The 16854-nt window shown below is 61.2% G+C and overlaps 1 protein-coding gene across 4 annotated transcripts in view; it reads right to left on the reverse strand.

Moving 5' to 3' along the window:
- Positions 1-12: 12 nt before the first annotated feature.
- Positions 13-16854, reverse strand: part of PNKD (PNKD metallo-beta-lactamase domain containing) — a 552090-nt gene continuing 535248 nt past the window's right edge. For all 4 annotated transcript variants that reach the window (XM_070070208.2, XM_070070210.2, XM_089329890.1 and 1 more), the window contains 8 exons: positions 4981-5096; positions 4770-4882; positions 4262-4320; positions 3594-3686; positions 3105-3268; positions 2679-2765; positions 1848-1963; positions 13-1743 (listed from right to left, as the gene is read on the reverse strand). In XM_070070208.2, coding sequence (XP_069926309.1) covers positions 1570-1743; positions 1848-1963; positions 2679-2765; positions 3105-3268; positions 3594-3686; positions 4262-4320; positions 4770-4882; positions 4981-5096 — 922 coding nt within the window. In that variant the 3' untranslated portion in view covers positions 13-1569. The remainder of the gene's footprint in view (positions 1744-1847; positions 1964-2678; positions 2766-3104; positions 3269-3593; positions 3687-4261; positions 4321-4769; positions 4883-4980; positions 5097-16854) is intronic.

Here is a 16854-nt window from a genome sequence, read left to right on the forward strand (position 1 = left end):
AGCGACCAGGCCTTGGTGAAATCATTCATTCAACATTTATTGAGCGCCTACTGTGTGCCAGGCACCGTGCTAGGCGCAGAAACAGAGAGATGCATAAGATACAGTCCATGCCCTTAAGGATTCACAGTCTAGAAGGGGAGACAAACATGTAAACAAGTGAAATACGGGGTGCCAGGTGCCAGGGCAGAAGCATTTACAAAGTGCGGAGGTAGCCTGGGGGAGGGAAGGGTTTTGGGGGCTGCCTTCCCGGGCGGGGGGTGGTCTTCGAGGGGCTGGTGAGAGATGAGTAGTTGTGCCAGGCAGCCAAGGCCGGCGAAGCGAGGGAAGGCATTCCAGTCTGAAGGGCAGCGTGAGCGAAGGCACGGAGGCAGAGGTGCGTGTCGCGGGGGCTCTTACTCGTCTGGAGGTATTGCTATAGGGGGTGCCAGGGCCGTGGCTGTAGAGGGTGGCAGAGGCCAGACGGTGAGGGGGCATCTCGGAGCGTGGCCACAGGGAAGCAGAGCCGGAGGAAGCCTTCGAGCCGGGAAGAGACGGCTCTCGGCTGACTCTGAGGGCCTGCCTGCCTCACTGCGTCCCAACGATCCCGGGCCCCGCGACCAGGGGAGGCCGAGCCCGAGGCGCAGCGAGCAGCGGAGGTGCCCAGGCCGGAGCCCCGGAAGCTGCCGCTCCCTGGGCTCCCGGCTCCAGGCCCGCCCGTTTCCAGCCCCGCCCCCAGTCAGCCCGCACGGGGCTGACGAGCCAATGGGAACCCACATGGGCGTGTCCTTGGCACATGGCGAAGGTAGAGGCTGAAAAATAAACCTTTATTAGCTCCCGGGGCCGAGGGGCTGGGGGTGGGGGTGGGGGTGTGGGGGGGTGAGACCAAGGAAGGCGGGCGGCAGCTCCTAGACTAAGGGTCAGGGGGAGAAGCTGCAGCGGCCCTGGCCCTCCGTGGCTCTCCGCCTCGGGGAAGGAGGGCAGGGGCGGAGGCCAGCAGCGGGCAGGACCCGGCCAGGCATGCAGGGAGAGTCTGTGGGTTCCGTGTCCTGCGCGGCTCCACAAGCCCGGGGCCTGAGGCTTCCTTGGCAAACAGGAGACCCCACCCTCGGCTGCTGGGGAGCCACGGCGGCAGCGACAGGCAGGGCAGCCAGACCTGCGGCCAGCCGATTCGGTGTTCTGTTCGCGGAATGGCTCTCAGAAACGCTTTGGCAGGGAGGTGGGGCGGGGGGACAGGGGAGGGCCTGGGGCCCAGGAAACCTGAGTCTGGCTGCCCTGAAGGACACTCTCCCACACCTGAGGCCACCTGGGGGGCTGGATTTCCTCCCCGACTCCAGACCCTGGCTTCCGGGGCCTCCATGAGGCCAGGGAGGGAGGAGTGGGAGGGGCCCTCCTGGCTGGTAGGGTCTGGAGATGTCCTGAGGCCCCCCTTCCCTCACAGCCCTGTCCCTCCCCTGCCCCTGGCCAGCGTGGGGAATTCTGTCCACAGGGGGCCCGATGCAGGGGTGGAGTTAGCCAGGAGGGAGAGCGGGTGAGGTGCAGGTGATGGGCGGCTCCCACCATGAGGTGGGCTGGGCTGCGGGGGCCGGGGCATCACTTGCTCTTGTGCGTGTCTTTCAGCCGGCGGAGCTCCTCCAGGAGCTGGGCCCGGGAGCAGCCGTCGTCCCCGGTGGGGCCGGGGCCTGGCCCTAGAGCCTCCTGCAGTGCCAGGCAGTGGGTCCGCAGGAACGGGTTGTAGGAGCGCTCCTCTCCCAGGGTGGACGGGCACTGCGGGCGCGAGAGGCACTGGGTTGGGGGTGGGGGAGGGCTGTCCCCGCCACCGCCCTGCCTGGGGGCCTGGTCAGTGCCCCGCGGCCGACCCCAGCCCGCACCGTGCTCCTGCGCTCCATCCGCTGCCTCTGCACCCACTGCATCTTCCTCTCGCGGGCCAAGTTCTCGGGCTCCACCACGCCGGCAAAGCCCAGATTCTCCTCGGCGTACTCGTGACCTAGCGCGTGCCGGCGGGGGAGGGAGGTTGACCGGGGTGTGGGGGGTGGGGAGTCAGTCCGCCCAGCTTCCGGCCCCGCCCTGGGGGTGCCCTGGGCACTTCCAGGAGAACCGCAGGCAGCCGGAGCTGCTTCCCCGTCTGTGGGCACAGGCCAGCCGGGAGCGAGGGGGCAGGGCAGAAGCCCCCTCGGTCACTGCGGCTTCAGGTTAAGTCACCGCACCTCTCTGAGCCGCATCTTTCTCACAGGGCAAGTGGAGAAAACTGTAACCCCCTGGAGGCGGAGGTCATGGCTACTTTCTTCCTGCCTGCAGCACAGCCTGGTGCGCCCAAAGCCCTTGTCAAATAAATGAGTGAAGATGCTTTCTGAGGGTTAGCTACCTGGGGGGGGGGGGGGGTCCTGTGATCTCCAGGGCAACGGGCACAGGCAGAAGTCACTGACCCGCTGGTCCCCAGACAAGCCAAGGCTGTTCTGGGCTCCGGGCTCTGGCTCAGCACAGTCAGATCCCATCCTGGGACCCGTGGGGCTGGCATGGGTTCTGGAGGGCTGAGGGCTGGCGGGCAGGGCACAGTGGCAGGCGTGAGAAAAGAGGCGCTAGGCTGCAGCTCTGCCCTCACCCCTCGAGGTGGGGCCCAGGAGTCACCCTGTGGCTGGGACTGGGGTCCACCTGGTCCCTAGGGGCATGAGGGGTCCAGGCGGGGGGGGGGGGTGCCTCACCAGGCCACAGCAAGGTGTCATCCTCCAGCCCCAGCACAGTGTCCAGAGAGCTCAGCATGGTCTCTGCGGTGCCCTCAAAGGTCCGTCCTGGGGGAGTGGGTGGGGTTGGGGAACCAGGGCGACACAGCATGAGGTCCACGGGGCTGGAGGCCAGCTTGCCTGCTCTGGCCCCTGCCACGCCCACCCCCAGGCATCTGCCCTCTTCTCCCCAACCGGGAACTGGGCCCAGTTGGCCATCCCCAGCCAAGCCCACAGGAGTCCAACACTTCCCAGCCGAGTCTCGCCAATCGCTGGGTCAGACAGCCAGGCTCTCTGCACTGGCCGTGTGCACTCTGAGCTCCCTACTCAGTCTGGGATCCTGTCATCGTGTGCAGCCACCAGGGCACTCTTGAGGACGTGAGCCCCCACGCAGGGGGGGGCACTTACCACAGCCAGAGAGGAAGAGCAGGTCCCCCGAGAAGAGGCACGAGGGACCCTCATAGGGCTCCCCATCCAGCAGGTAGACCAGATGGCCTTGTGTGTGGCCAGGGGTGGCCAGGGCCCGGATCTGCAGCCGTCCCACACTGACCACATCTTGATGACATAGGGGACTGGGGAGCAAAGCAGTAGGGGAGAGGAGGGGCTGGGTGATCACAGGAGGTCGCTTCCTTCCCACACGGAAGACACCCCAGTGCCCAGGGTCTCAGATGCAAACCCTCCCTCTTCCTCTTTTGGGGACCACAGCTGGGTCATGTGGGGAGCAAGTGGTGCCAATCTTCCTGTGGGCTTGAACCTGCCCTCTAGGGCCAGCAAGGGCATCAGCAAAGACCCTGCTGCTGCTGACACCGTGACACACACTGACACACACACACCCAGAGGCTGCGGGGGAGGGGAGAGGGAGGGGCTGCCCCATCCCGGCCAGCCTCAGGCACTCACTGGGTGAGGTAGGGAATGCCGTCATCCGGGCTCCCATATACCCGACAGTCCTGGTGCCGCCGGCTGAGGTCACGATTCCCTCCACTGTGGTCCCTGCAGGACAGCAGAGACGGGCAGGGGGCTTCATGGGGCAGTGGCCCTGGGGCTTCCCTCTTCCCCACAGCACATCCAGGCCTTTGAGCCAGGGGCCCTGGGACTGGGCCAGGCTGTCCACACCTCTAGGACCTTGTTCAAGTCTGCCCAGACCCTCACCCCCTCACCTTACCACACCACCCCAACACTCTTCGCATGGCCAACGCTGCCCTGGGCCATCATCTTTAGTCCCCCAAGCGGATCTGGCCACACTGTGCCTGGGCTCCCCCCTGCCCTGTACCACTGCCACCTGTCACTTACAGACCTTTATGCAGGGGCTCTCTCCCTTCATGGAAGAGACCAAGTTTGCCTATGCCCAGTAGGCATCTAATAAATGCCCATGGGACGAAATGATGGGTGAGGGACCTGCTTTTGTCTAGCGCATCAGACACCTGAGAAGTGACAGGGTGGGAGATCCGCCCCTGAAGTGGGTGCCACCCATCCTGAATTCCTGACCCCAGCCCAGGGGGCCCAGCCTGGTCAAGCGTGGTCCAGAGAGGATGTTCTGCACCCAGACCGCCTCCTCAGTCCCTTACCAGTGCTTATGGGTGCAGAGAATGGCGACCAAGGTGACACCCTCCTTCTCAATGGCAGCCTGGGGAGAGAGGTGCCCTGAGAATGGTGGTGGGATACAGAGGAAGAGGGGCTGGGTGCTGCTGGAGAGGAGGGGAGGGGAGTGCTGGGAAAGGAGGCGGGGCCTGTGAGAGAGGGTGGAGAGCAGAGAGGAGGGATCCGCACAGAGAAATGAAGAATGGGAGGAAACCCAGAGAGACCCCGATACTGACTGAGGGGGGACAGTGCCCGGCAACGCACTGGACTCCTGGTACTGCACGGGCACCCCTGCCCAGTGGCCCCGCCCCTAGACCTGTCTCCCCCCATGCAGCCACATCCTAGACACTTTTCCCTGTGCGTGCACGCGCGTGAGAGTGTCAGGGGTGGGCATACATGCACACAAGATGGGGGCACATTCTGTGAGCAGAGGGGTCGGGGACAGCCCCTCCTCTCTAGCAAGGAGAGGCCCCCAGGCCCCCCCGCTCCGCTCACCTGCACAGCGCGAGGGTCTGAAGGGTCCACAGCCACAGCCAGCCGGGCCTGGGTGTCGATGATGAGGTAGCTGTAGTTGTCCGACAGGACGGGGATGGGAAGCACCTTCACTCCTGGGGGCAGACACGGGCTGGGTGCCCAGTCGGCGGGGTACGGAGGGGGAGGAGGCAGGGAGGGTGGGGGGTGCCGGCCAGGGGCGGCCAGAGCTCACCGTTGAAGAGGCGGGGCTGGGTTTTGGAGTGGCCTTTGGGGTAGCGATTCCGAGCCCTGCGCAGCTGCTGCCGGTAGAAGAGGTACCCGAGCCAGGTGCGGGTGTACAGGCTGTACCTGGAGGGCGAGGGTCTGGGGTCAGCCCCTCCCCTGGGCACCCCGGGCCCCTCTGTGCGGCCTGCGGGCTCCACATCTCCACTCCCTTGGTCTCCCCAAGTCAGTGCAACTCCATCGTCACTTATGGGGCGCCTCCTGTTTGCCCGGCTGGGTACTTTGGTCAAGGTAAAGAAAGAGACTGACGCCGGCGCCGCGGCTCACTAGGCTAATCCTCCGCCTAGCGGCGCCAGCACACCGGGTTCTAGTCCCGGTCGGGGCGCCAGATTCTGTCCCGGTTGCCCCTCTTCCAGGCCAGCTCTCTGCTGTGGCCCGGGAGTGCAGTGGAGGATGGCCCAGGTGCTTGGGCCCTGCACCCCATGGGAGACCAGGAAAAGCACCTGGCTCCTGGCTCCTGCCATCGGATCAGCGCGGTGCGCCGGCCGCAGCGCACCGGCCGCGGCGGCCATTGGAGGGTGAACCAACGGCAAAGGAAGACCTTTCTCTCTGTCTCTCTCTCTCACTGTCCACTCTGCCTATCAAAAAAAAAAAAAAAAAAGAGACTGACACACTCGGAGCCAGGGGAGCCGTGAACTGAAGAATTCACAGGAGAGACTCACCCAGGCAGGAGTTTAATCTAGCCCAGGGCTGGGTCCCTGATGAACACTACCAGGAATAGGGAGGAGTCAGGAGGCTGACCTGAGGGAGGAAAAAATCTTCAAGGGCAGTGGCGGGGCCCCGTGTTGTGGTGCCACTTGCTAAGCCAGAGTCCCTATCAGAGTGCTGGTTTGAGTCCCAGCTGCTCCACTTCCAATCCAGCTCCCTGCTAATGCACTTGGGAAAGCAGCAGAAGATGGTCCAAGTGCTTGGGCCCTGCCATGCACATGGGAGACCTGGATAGAGTTCCTGGCTCCTGGCTTTGGCCTGGCCCTGCCCAGGCTATTGCAGCCATTTGGGGAGTGGACCAGTCGATGGATGTGCTTTCTCTCCCTCTCTGTAACTCCGCCTTTCAAGTAAATAAATAAATCTTAAAACAAAAGCAACAGAAGGGTAGTGGTGGTCAAACGTTTACCTGCATCATAATTGGCTGAGCGACCAGATAAAGAGCAGGTGTCTGGTCCTATCCCCAGAGTTTCCAGGAGGTCTGGGGCGGGGCCTGGGAACTGACATTTCCAGCAACTCCTGGGTGCTGCAGGGACCACAACTGTGAGAGCCACTGAGGTAGAGGAAACAGCAGCAGGCAGGGGTCCAGATGCAGCATTCAGGGCTTGTTTGGGGAAACTAGAAACTTCTGTCCATGGCGCTGGCGCTATGGCATAGTGGGTAAAGCTGCCACCTACAGTGCCGGCATCCCACTGGGTGCCAGTTTGAGTCCTGGCTGTTCCACTTCCGATCCAGCTCTCTGCTGGCCTGAGAAAGCAGCAGAGGATGGCCCAAGTCCTTGGGCCCCTGCACCCACATGGAAGACCTGAAAGAAGCTCCTGGCTCCCTGCTTCGGATCAGGACAGCTCTGGCCATTTCAGCCATCTGGGGAGTGAACCAGTGGATGGAAGACACCCCCCGCCGTAATTCTGCCAGTCAAATAAATAAAACAAACCTTAAAAAAAGAAAGAAAGAAAGTTCTGTCCAGCTGCTTGGTGGGAAAAGCAAGAGAGGCAAGGGTGGGTGGGCTGTCGACACGCCTCTCCCCTCCTGTCGTCATTCTAGGCCATCTCAGGCTACCTGGTGCTAGCACAAAGGGGGCACAGGATCAGGATGAGGACACAGAAGGCCAGGACACAGAGCTGGCTTCCCAGATGTGCAGCCACCCAGGTCCCCTGATCAGAAGCTCCCACACTGAGCGTCGCCATCCTGAAATTCGGTGTGGTTTCAGCCTGGGACTTGCGCTGTGCAGGCGGAGTCTGATGGGATGATGGAGCACACACCTGGGCGGACAGCCACACAAGGGTGTGCTCTGTCACTCGCTGCCCACGCACAGACAGCGTTGGTGATGCCCCCGAGCACAGAACTCTGGGGACCCCCTATGCGTGGGAATTCAACAAGACTCAACACGAATACGACGTGGGGAGACATCTGTGACTCGGGGGAGGGCGGTGTGGCTGACCCAGGAGACCAAGCTTTCCAACTCAAACTTCCAACAAGTTCCAGCTGGCATTTGCTTCACAGTTAAGCTGCTTGGACTCCCACATCCCATATTGGACTGCCTGGTTCTCCTTCTTCCTTCTCCTTTTTTTTTTTTTTTTTTTAGGAATTATTTTATTTATTTGAAAGACATGGTTACAGAGAGAGGTAGAGACAGAGACACAGAGAGAGGTCTTCCATTCCTCTGGTTCACTTCCCAAATGACTGCAACAGCCAGAGCTGTGCCGATCCAAAGCCAGGAGCCAGGAGCTTCTTCTGGGTCTCCCACATGGGTGCAGGGGCCCAAGGACTTGGGCCATCTTCTGCTTTCCCAGGCCATAGCAGAGAGCTGGATCGGAAATGGAGCAGCCAGGACTCAAACTGGTACCCATGTGGGATGCCAGCGCCGCAGGCTGGGGCTTTAACCCACTGCGCCACAGCACAGGCCTCTCCTTTTTCTTTCTCCTCCTCCTCCTCTAACTCCTTCCCCTCCCCCTCATTCTCCTTCTTCCCTTTTAAGATTTGTTTCATTTATTGAAAAGCAGAGTGACAGAGAGGGAGAGATAGAAGGGAAAGATCTTCTATTTGCTGGTTCACTCCCCAACTGGCCACAAAAGCCGGGGCTGGGCCAGGCCAAATCCAGGAGCCTGGAACTCCACCTGTCTCTCCCATGTAGGTGGCAGGGGCCCAGTTACTTTGACTGTTACCTACTGCCTTTCCAGGTCCATTAGCAGCGAGCTGGATTGGAAGGGGAGCAGCCAGGGCTCTAACCAGTGCTCTGATATGGAATGCCCATGTTTCAGGCAGCAGCTGAACCCACTGCTCAATGCTAGCCCCGAAGTGTCCGGTTCAACTCCCAATCCAGCTTCTTGCTAATAAGTGATGGCTGAAGTACTTGGGTCCTTGCCACCCACATGGGACACCTGTACTGAGGTCCGGGCTCCTGGCTTCAGCATGGCCCAGCAGGCATTTGAGAAGTGAACCAATGGATGTGAGATCTCTGTCTGCCTTTCAAATAAAATTAAAATAGATAAAAATGTTGGCTTGGTGCAGCCTTTCCACTGTCCTATAGGAACCCAACCCACAGCCACGTGCAAGCTGAGAAATATGAATTATGCCGTTCCAGTGAGTACATGTGAGCGAAGTGTTCTTACATTTGCATTTAAAACTGGCACTGCACGATATGAAAAAGAACGATGAAATTCCTGCTGCTAATTTACATTTTTAATTTTTCTTCACTTAGCAAACTACAAGCAGCCTGACAAGTCGGAATTTCACATTACACCAGACCCTACCAATCACACAGCCAGCCAGCCAGCTCAGCACCCGAGAGGCCTCTCGGGAAAGGGACCTGAGGCTGGGGCGGCCGGGGTGAGGGAGTGGTCAGAGCTGAGGACTGTAGCCCAGGCTGGTCAGGCCAGGAGGGATCCTGGCTGTTCAAGACCCAGACAGAAAAGAGGAGGTGGGGTGCATGGGTGCTGGTTGGGGCAGGGCAGGGGCAGGGAGGGAGCAGGTTGGCCTGTGAAGAGTAACTCTAGGGGGAGCTCTGTGGCACAGTGGGTAAGGCTATGGCAAGGGGCAGGCATTGTGGTGCAGATGGTTAAGCCCTCAGAATGTTGGTCCCAGTCCCAGGTACTTTGCATCTGATCCATTCCCTGAGCAAGTCCTTAGCAGGCCAGGCAGAGACTCGGTGACTTGGTGGCTGCCCCCGGCACGCCCACCCTACCGGAGAGGAAAACTGACGAGCTTGCGCGACTTCCCTGAAGGCGCCCCAGCGAGGACCCTCCCTCTGCCTGGGCTGGGGACAGGGCCCAGCTCAGGTGGGCCACGCATGCATGCACCTGCTGCCCGAGCACCAAGCGCCCGAGGGCCTGGCGCTGAGCTGGTGCAGGGTCCCCACAGGTGGGAGCCCGGGGTGTCTGCAGCCATGGTGGGAGTGCCTCCCTGCCACCACAGCTTCTCCTGAGCACACCCTCACCTGGAACGCTCTTCCCCCTGCTGCTCTAGATGCTGCTGCTGCACCAAGCCCCTCCTCCAAGAAGCCTTCCTTGACCATCTGAGCATCTCTGCTCCCACCCTGGCACCATCTGGAGTTTCTACCACACGGCAGCACAACGAACACCTGGCGCCCTGGGCCCACCGCCGGAGTAGGATGAGCGAAGGGAGGCGCGTGCAGCTTCAGAAAGGCCCGTGCACAGCGAAGGGGCAAAGGCGGCAGAGGGCCCGGGCTGACTGCACGCTAAGCCGGCGCTGAACGTGGGAAGGATATTTGTAGACCTCATTTGCCTCTCAATACAACACGCCCGGGAGGGCACAGTCACTTTGGTGGTGTTTGTGCCAAAAATGCATGGTTCGTTTGGCAGGAAACGTCCTACGAAGCCAGGCTGAGAGACTCAACAAAACACTGGCCAGGACTCTCCCAAGGGGTCCTCGGCACAGACTGCACGAGCTTAGATGCCACGTGGGGTTCTGAACTGGGTCCTGCATGTAGAAGAGGAGATGGGGGGGCACCCAGCAGAAGCTGGGAGGGGCTGGGAGTAGCTGCTGGCAGGCACTGGTGTTCATCCTTTGGTTTGGACAACCGAGCCTCAGCCAGGAAAGATGCTCGCGCTCCTGGGGGCGGGGCGAGGGCTCCATGAGAACTCTCTGTGCGCTTTTGACAAGTCTGGAATGATCTCAAGATGAGAGCTTAAAAAATAGAATGAGAGGCTGTTGCTGTGGCGTAGTAGGTAAAGCTTCCGCCTATAACGCCAGCATCCCATATGGGCGCCGGTTTGAGTCCCAGCTGCTCCATTTCCGATCCAGCTCTCTGCTATGGCCTGGGAAAGCAGTAGAGGACGGCCCAAGTGCTTGGGTCCCTGCGCCCACATGGGAGATCCAGAAGAAGCTCCTGGCTCCTGATCAGCTCAGCTTTGGCCATTGTGGCCCTTTGTGGGGTGAACCAGAGGATGGAAAACCTCTTTCTCCACCTGCCTCTGCCTCTCTGTAACTCTGCCTTTTAAATAAATAAATATATCTTTAAAAAATAAGATAAAATGAAATAAAATCTCCCTTTCCTCTGTGTCTGCTACGAACGTGCACCTGTGCCCAAGTCCACATCGTGCCTCCATGTCTTCCCACAAGAGAACAATCTAGCAACTCGTAGGCCTTTCCGGATGAGGCTGCTCTGGGACTCTGGCCTGCAGGGCGGCGTGGGAGGAAGCGGCACAAGAGGAGAGCAAAGGCAAAGCAACGGTCAGTTCTGGTGTGTACGAGGTGTTTAGCGACTGCGGGTTCCAGGAGTGGCCGGGAGGCCCTGGAGCCTCCAGGCAGGGCGAGAGGAGCAGGGGCCAGGCCACGGCGCAGGCCCTGGTAACGCAGGGAGGCACGCAGCCCGACTTCCTTTTCTAAAGGCTCGGCGGGCATCAGGGAGAGGCAGCAAGAGCAGAGGCGGCTGGAGGGACAGGGTCAGGGTGGGGGACGGCAGAGGTCAAGAGCGGTGGCTGGGCACGGAGAGGACCCAAGACCTGTGCCGGCCTGGATGTGGGGCGGGGAGTGGGGGAGGTGTGGCCGTGTTGGCTTGAGGTCCTGGCTGATGGGCAGAGCAGGGGGCAGGGGAAGGCAGGGCTGAGGTGGGGAGGGAAGGTGTGAGGGGTCCTAGGACCCGATGATGCTGGGACACGGTCCCCACGCCTCCCTGACAACAACTACCACACATCTGCCTGCACCATTGGCCTTGGCCACATCACCTTCCTCCTGCCCCCTCTCTGGGAAAGGCCCTGCCATCCCGCCACCCAGGACACAGAGTGCAACCCCACTTAGCTCTCTCCCTGGTGCACACGACGCAAACAGGATCTCTCTCAACTGCGCCTCCCACTCCCTCCCTGCACGCTGGCTCCCCCCCGCCCCCGAAACGGGCTAAGGAGCTTCTTTCCCCCAGCTCCCGGCTTCCAACCCAAACAGCAAACCATTGGCAAAAACCCGCAGTCCCTAAAGCACTTCATGGAACTGAATCCTGCTCCTGCTCAAGAGCCTTCAGTGGCTCCCTACTGCCTCAGAGAGCACGTCCAACTCCCGACCAGACCCCCTGGGACTGAGACCACAGACTGCCTCCTCCAGTCCTGCACAGTGAAAACCTTGTGCTCCCCGCAGGGCAACAGCCGAGACCCCTAACTGTGCACCAGCAGCAGTACAAACAACGGGCCGTACTCAGACCTGGAAAACCACACAGCCAAGAAAACAAATGATGTAGAGCAATGGCCGTCAACCAAGTTCAAGGACACGGTCGAGAAAACCATCTGAGCGTATTTGCTAAAAAGGCCAAAGGGCAAACTCATCACACGTCCCATGTAGGGGGTCTGGACACGCACAGGACAAAAATGAAGGCAGGGTTAAGCCACTGCTGCAGTGCCGGCCTCCCACACCCCAGGGCTGGTTGGAGTCCCGGCTGCTCTGCTTCCAATCCAGCTCCCTGCTAATGCGCCTGGGGAAAGCAGCAGCAGAGGATGGCCCAAGGGCTCAAGTCTCTGACAGTCCCGTGGGAGACCCGGCCTGAGTTCCTGGTTTGGCCTGGCCCAGCCCCTGCGGTCATGTGGGGAGTGGATGGAAGCTCTCTCTCTCTCCTTCAAATACATAAAATAAATCTTAACAACAACAACAACAAAATAATGAAAGCAGCTGAGGGACAATCCAGCCTTCCACGCTGGGGTAATATTTTATTTCTTAAGCCACTACGGCTGGTGCTGCGCCAATCTGAAGCCAGGAGCCAGGTGCTTCCTCCTGGTCTCCCATGGGGTGCAGGGCCCAAGCCCTTGGGCCATCCTCCACTGCACTCTTGGGCCACAGCAGAGAGCTGGACTGGAAGAGGAGCAACCGGGACTAGAACCCGGGGCCCATATGGAATGCCGGTGCCACAGGCAGAGGATTAACCAAGTGAGCCACGCGCTGGCCCTGGAATAACTTATTTCAATAGCACTCTCCTTGCTCAGGGCCTCCCAGCCTGGTATACCTCCCCACCCCCACCCTCTCTGCTTATGGGGATCCTGGCCACCTGTCAGGGCTCAGCTCACACCCAGCTCCCTCCACTCAACCTGTGTTCCTGGGCCACCCCACCCCCCACAGGAGCTGGCCCCTGGGAGAGGCTGCATCTCTCCGCACAGGGCAGGTAGACTCTCCCATGTGCTCCTTGGTGCAGGCTTGGGGGGTGGGGGACCAAGGCACATAGGTGGAAAAGCGACCCCACATAGGAAGTGGATCCCAGGCCATACCAGCCTGGTGCATCCTGGGAAGTCCAGTGGGGGTGTCTTGTGCAATCTAAGCCCCCTCCCCCCATCCTGTCCCCTCCTGCCCCACGGACCCTGCAGACCTGGGTCAGCAGGATGCTCAGCCAAGCAGGTCACCCACACCCAAGGTCACAGGTATGGCCGTGTCCCTGGGGCACCAAGTTCAACGGTCCAGTCCTGTGGTCTGTAAGCCAGGGCCTCGGGCCAGGAAGAACAGGTGGAAAGCAGCCTGCACAGGGGGTCTGCAGCCTGGGGCTGCCCATCCTTGCTCTGCCCTGCACAGGCTACCTGGCCTCGCTGGGGTCCGTGGCCCGGTCTCCACTAACAATCACCATCACCATTCCCACGCCTTTTGCCCCTCCCCACCGGTGTTCCCTCCATCCTACAGACAGGAAACAGAGCCAGAGGGGGAAGGGCCGTGTCAGGGTCCCAGAGGAGGGGGCAGGCAGAGATTCAACCCCAGCAGCCTGGTGCTGGCGCCCATATTCCTTACCGCTAAAAGCCTCCCCAACCCCAAATGAGGGGGTAGGCTGAGACGAGCAGGCCGGAGCTATTCTGGGCCCCGCTCAGCTCCCTTGAGGGCCTTTTCTGAGCAAACTGCTACGTCAGGGTGGCTCAGCGGGCCCCAGGGACCCACTGTGTGGTCCTGGCGCTTGGTTGCCAGACCCCTTTAAGAACCTGGTGGCCACTCTCAAGCCTCTCCCTGGGGCCTCATTACACATGTAGAACTTTGCAGACAGCCGCACGGGGCAGCAGGGACCCCCTGGGCTCGGGAGAGACCCCTGACCCAGAATCTCATCAGACTCGGTGCGAACTAGGTGGCACATTTAGGTTTGCATGAGCTGGCAGTCCCTGCAAGCCCACGGAGTAACGGAGTAACGTCACCTTCCTACTTGTCAACAAAACGCCCCCTTTCCCGGCAGGCACCTGCTCTACCTGGGACCTAAGGGGGGAAGGGGCATGAAAGCGTGGCTGTTCAGCTCCACGTGGCACTTGTGGTGTGGTCATAAAAGTCCCAGGGGGCTTCACAGACGTGGAGGCACCCCCACACACACACACCGTTAAAGAGCCAACAACAGGGAGAGTGCGCTTGCTCTCCTTCACATCAAATCAGGGCGGGTGGTGCGACACAGGTGCTCTCTCTCTTTCTCCCCTCCCCCACCCCCTCTCTGGCCCACCGCAGTGGGGCAGCCCGCATTCACGTGTGGATGTGTGCTTTCTCTCTCACTTGTTAAATAAACCCTCTTCCTTTTTTTTTTTTTTTTTTTTTTTTGACAGGCAGAGTGGACAGTGAGAGAGAGACAGAGAGAAAGGTCTTCCTTTTGCCATTGGTTCACCCTCCAATGGCCGCCGCGGCTGGCGCACTGCGGCTGGAGCACTGCGCCGATCCGATGGCAGGAGCCAGGTGCTTCTCCTGGTCTCCCATGGGGTGCAGGGCCCAAGTACTTGGGCCATCCTCCACTGCACTCCCTGGCCACAGCAGAGAGCTGGCCTGGAAGAGGGGCAACCGGGACAGAATCCGGCGCCCCGACCGGGATTAGAACCCGGTGTGCAGGCGCCGAAAGGCAAAGGATTAGCCTAGTGAGCCGCGGCACCGGCCTACCCTCTTCCTATCTGTGCACCCCACAAGAGCCTGCAGTAAAATTAATACGCCCCTGCCCGCATCCAGTCCTGACCCCGACTGCTAGACAGGCACCTGGTCGCAGGGTCGCAGGGTCGTGGTCTGGAGCTGGAAGGAGAGGATTTAGGAAAAAGGAAAGGCCCAGGGAAGGGAAAATGCGATGGTGAAGGAGCCCCGGGAGGAAGCTGTGTCCTCTTGTCATCGTCCTCACCCCACGGGGATGGGGCCACTGCCCACGCCACGGCCCCTGGTGTCTTGAGCCTTTCCTGGATACGCAGCCCCTTGGCTGCTGCTGCGGGGGCCAGAGGCAGAAGCTCACTCCCCGAGCCTCAGTTTGCCTTAATGTAGAACTGAGTGTTCTTGGTTCTGAAAGAGCAGCAGGCCTGACACCCCAGGGCCCGAGGCAGGCCCACTCTGCCCAGGGTGCCCGGGCCTGCGGCAGACTGGGACCCAAGGACACCGCTTCTCAAAGGGGCCTCGTGCCACCTGCTTCACAGGACCTGGGGGAGGGGCGCAGCGAGGCTCCAATCTTCTCCTCTCCCTCCCCCTTCCCAGCTTCTGATTCAGCGGTTCTGTGGCCAGGAACTCGAAAACAAAAAGAAAGTTTCTGAATTGGTCCTCTGGGACCCCAGGGGAGACACAGAGAAGCACTTGGCAAGGTGGGGCCGGGTTGGGGAGTAGCCGGCCTGGGTGAGCAGCAGGTGGCCCAGGGCTGCAGGCACAGCGCCAGCCCCGGTGTGGGCTCACTGGGCCAGAGCGTGCTTGCTCTGGTGTCACTCTGAGCGCCTGTGTGGGACAGCTGTGGAGAGTGAGCGGGGCCCCTCCCCCTCCCCCTGGCACGCAGTGGAAAATACACAATGAAGCTCTTCTTCCGTCTCCCCCTCCGCGGGCAGTTTCGCCATCCTGGGCAGCGCCGCAGGCAGGCTGGGGACAGGACCAGAAATGGTGGTAGGGGCGGCGCTCTGCACCCTGCAGAAGGACCTGGAAAGCCCCTTTAGTCTGGGTCACGTCCCTCTGTCCTCCCTAAGTAGCCTGGGACCTGGTGTGGTTCCAGACTGCACTGTGACAAAGCAGGCAAGCCCAGCCCGTGAGACCTCTGGTCTGCCCGTGTCTGCTGGGCCCCCTGCCGCACCCTCTCAGCTCTCTGAGGGCCACAAAGAGGCTGCTGGGGGCTCGGGGTGCACGGAGAGGCAGCAAGCGCCGGCGGCCTCTCCACTGGGCCAGGGCAGCCTCCTGCTTTGCTTCAGTTCTGCTTCGGGTTGTGTCTTTCCACTCTCCCCCTTCTCTCCCTCCTCCCAGCCTCAGGCCCCTGTAGTGTGGTCCTGCTCCCTGGGCCAGGCCAGTGGCAGTGCAGCCACGAGTCTGACCCGTGAGTGGCTGACTCCAGAACAAGCCAGAATACACACTGAAAGCTCTAGTAAGGGAAACGCAGCCAGGGGTCAATCTGGAGGGGGCAGGGATGAACTTGAACTTGAACTGAGGAGGCAGAGCAGGCCTCAGGGAGGACTCTGGGCCAGGCCTCAAAGACACACTGAAATCTACGGCCATCAGGTGAAGCCTCTGGTGAGAGCCACAGACAGGCTGTGACTGTCGTGGTGTGTGCCTGAGGCCAGGTGGGCCAGGTGGAAGGTGGCAAAAGCTGGGGTGGGGACCCAGCAGGCCACAGGGAGCCTTCAAGCCCTTCTGTGACTGGACTTGGCCTTGGGGAGGGGGAAGGAAACCGCTGCAGGGGTGTGGGCAGAGACCCCAGGGTCTCTGAACCTGAACCTGGGGGCACAGGGGCGGAGGGGAGCTGTCATTTTAGGAGGCCGGGTGGGAGCGGTGGATAAGGTGAGTGCTGATTTGGCATGAACACAATCTGAGCAGTAGAGGTGTGGGGAGGGAGGCGGGGGAGGGGGGAGGTGGGGGGGGTCTGCCAGGTCTGACAGAACACCCCCCCACTGTGGGAGGGAAGGGGGGGATGGAATGAGGCAGGTCCTGGTGTGTGGGGGGGAGGGGCAGCACAAAGGCCTGGTGAGGGGTGTGGCCTCATTATGTAGGCAGCTTGGGTTGTTGGGGAAGGGGACACCTGCTCACCTGCTCCGCCATACTTGGGAGCCCAACCGGGTGGCAGAGAGGAGGCTGGGCCAGTGGTGCGAGCAGGGAGGCCGAGAGGCTGCGGGTGCTTGGGCCGCAGCACTCCACGGTCCCCAGGGCCTGCAGCAAGGAAAAGGCCCTGCTCCCCTCTCGCCAGCTGGGTCACTGTCACCCAGGGCCCGGCTCACCGCCTGCTCCTGGCCTTCCCCCAGGCCATTAGCAGGGGCTCACTCGGGCCAGGGCTCCTGCCGCCCTAGAGTTCCAGCCAGCGGGCTGCACGGGCCACAGACAGGGGGTTTCCACCAGCAGAACCAGAGCAGGAAAGGACCATCTGGGGACAGCTGGCTTCACGTGAGTGGGGGGGGGGCACGCCTGGGAATGCGGGTTTGGTCACGGAGGGAGGGAGCTGATGTCAGCTGGGCCTGTCCATCCCCAAAGGCTGGCTGCCAGCCACCTTCTCAGCACTGCGAATGCTCCCAGCCGGCTCACCTGCCCTCCAGATAGGCTTTTCCCAGTGCCCTTAACTACCAAGAGGAAGGCGAAAGGTGAAGTGGGAAACTGAGGCACGCAGCAGGGGGCACCCATGGCAGAGCCCACACTCCTGATTCCTCGGGCCTGCCCTGCTCCTCCCTGGGGCTCCAGGGGTCCCACTTCCGGCCCCGGGTATAGCTGCTCACCTGCGTCTGTCCCCTACTCCCGGACA

This window comes from Oryctolagus cuniculus, chromosome 3, assembly GCF_051225735.1.
Source record: "Oryctolagus cuniculus isolate XC-2025 breed Fujian yellow rabbit chromosome 3, ASM5122573v1, whole genome shotgun sequence".
Taxonomy (NCBI): Eukaryota; Metazoa; Chordata; class Mammalia; order Lagomorpha; family Leporidae; genus Oryctolagus; species Oryctolagus cuniculus.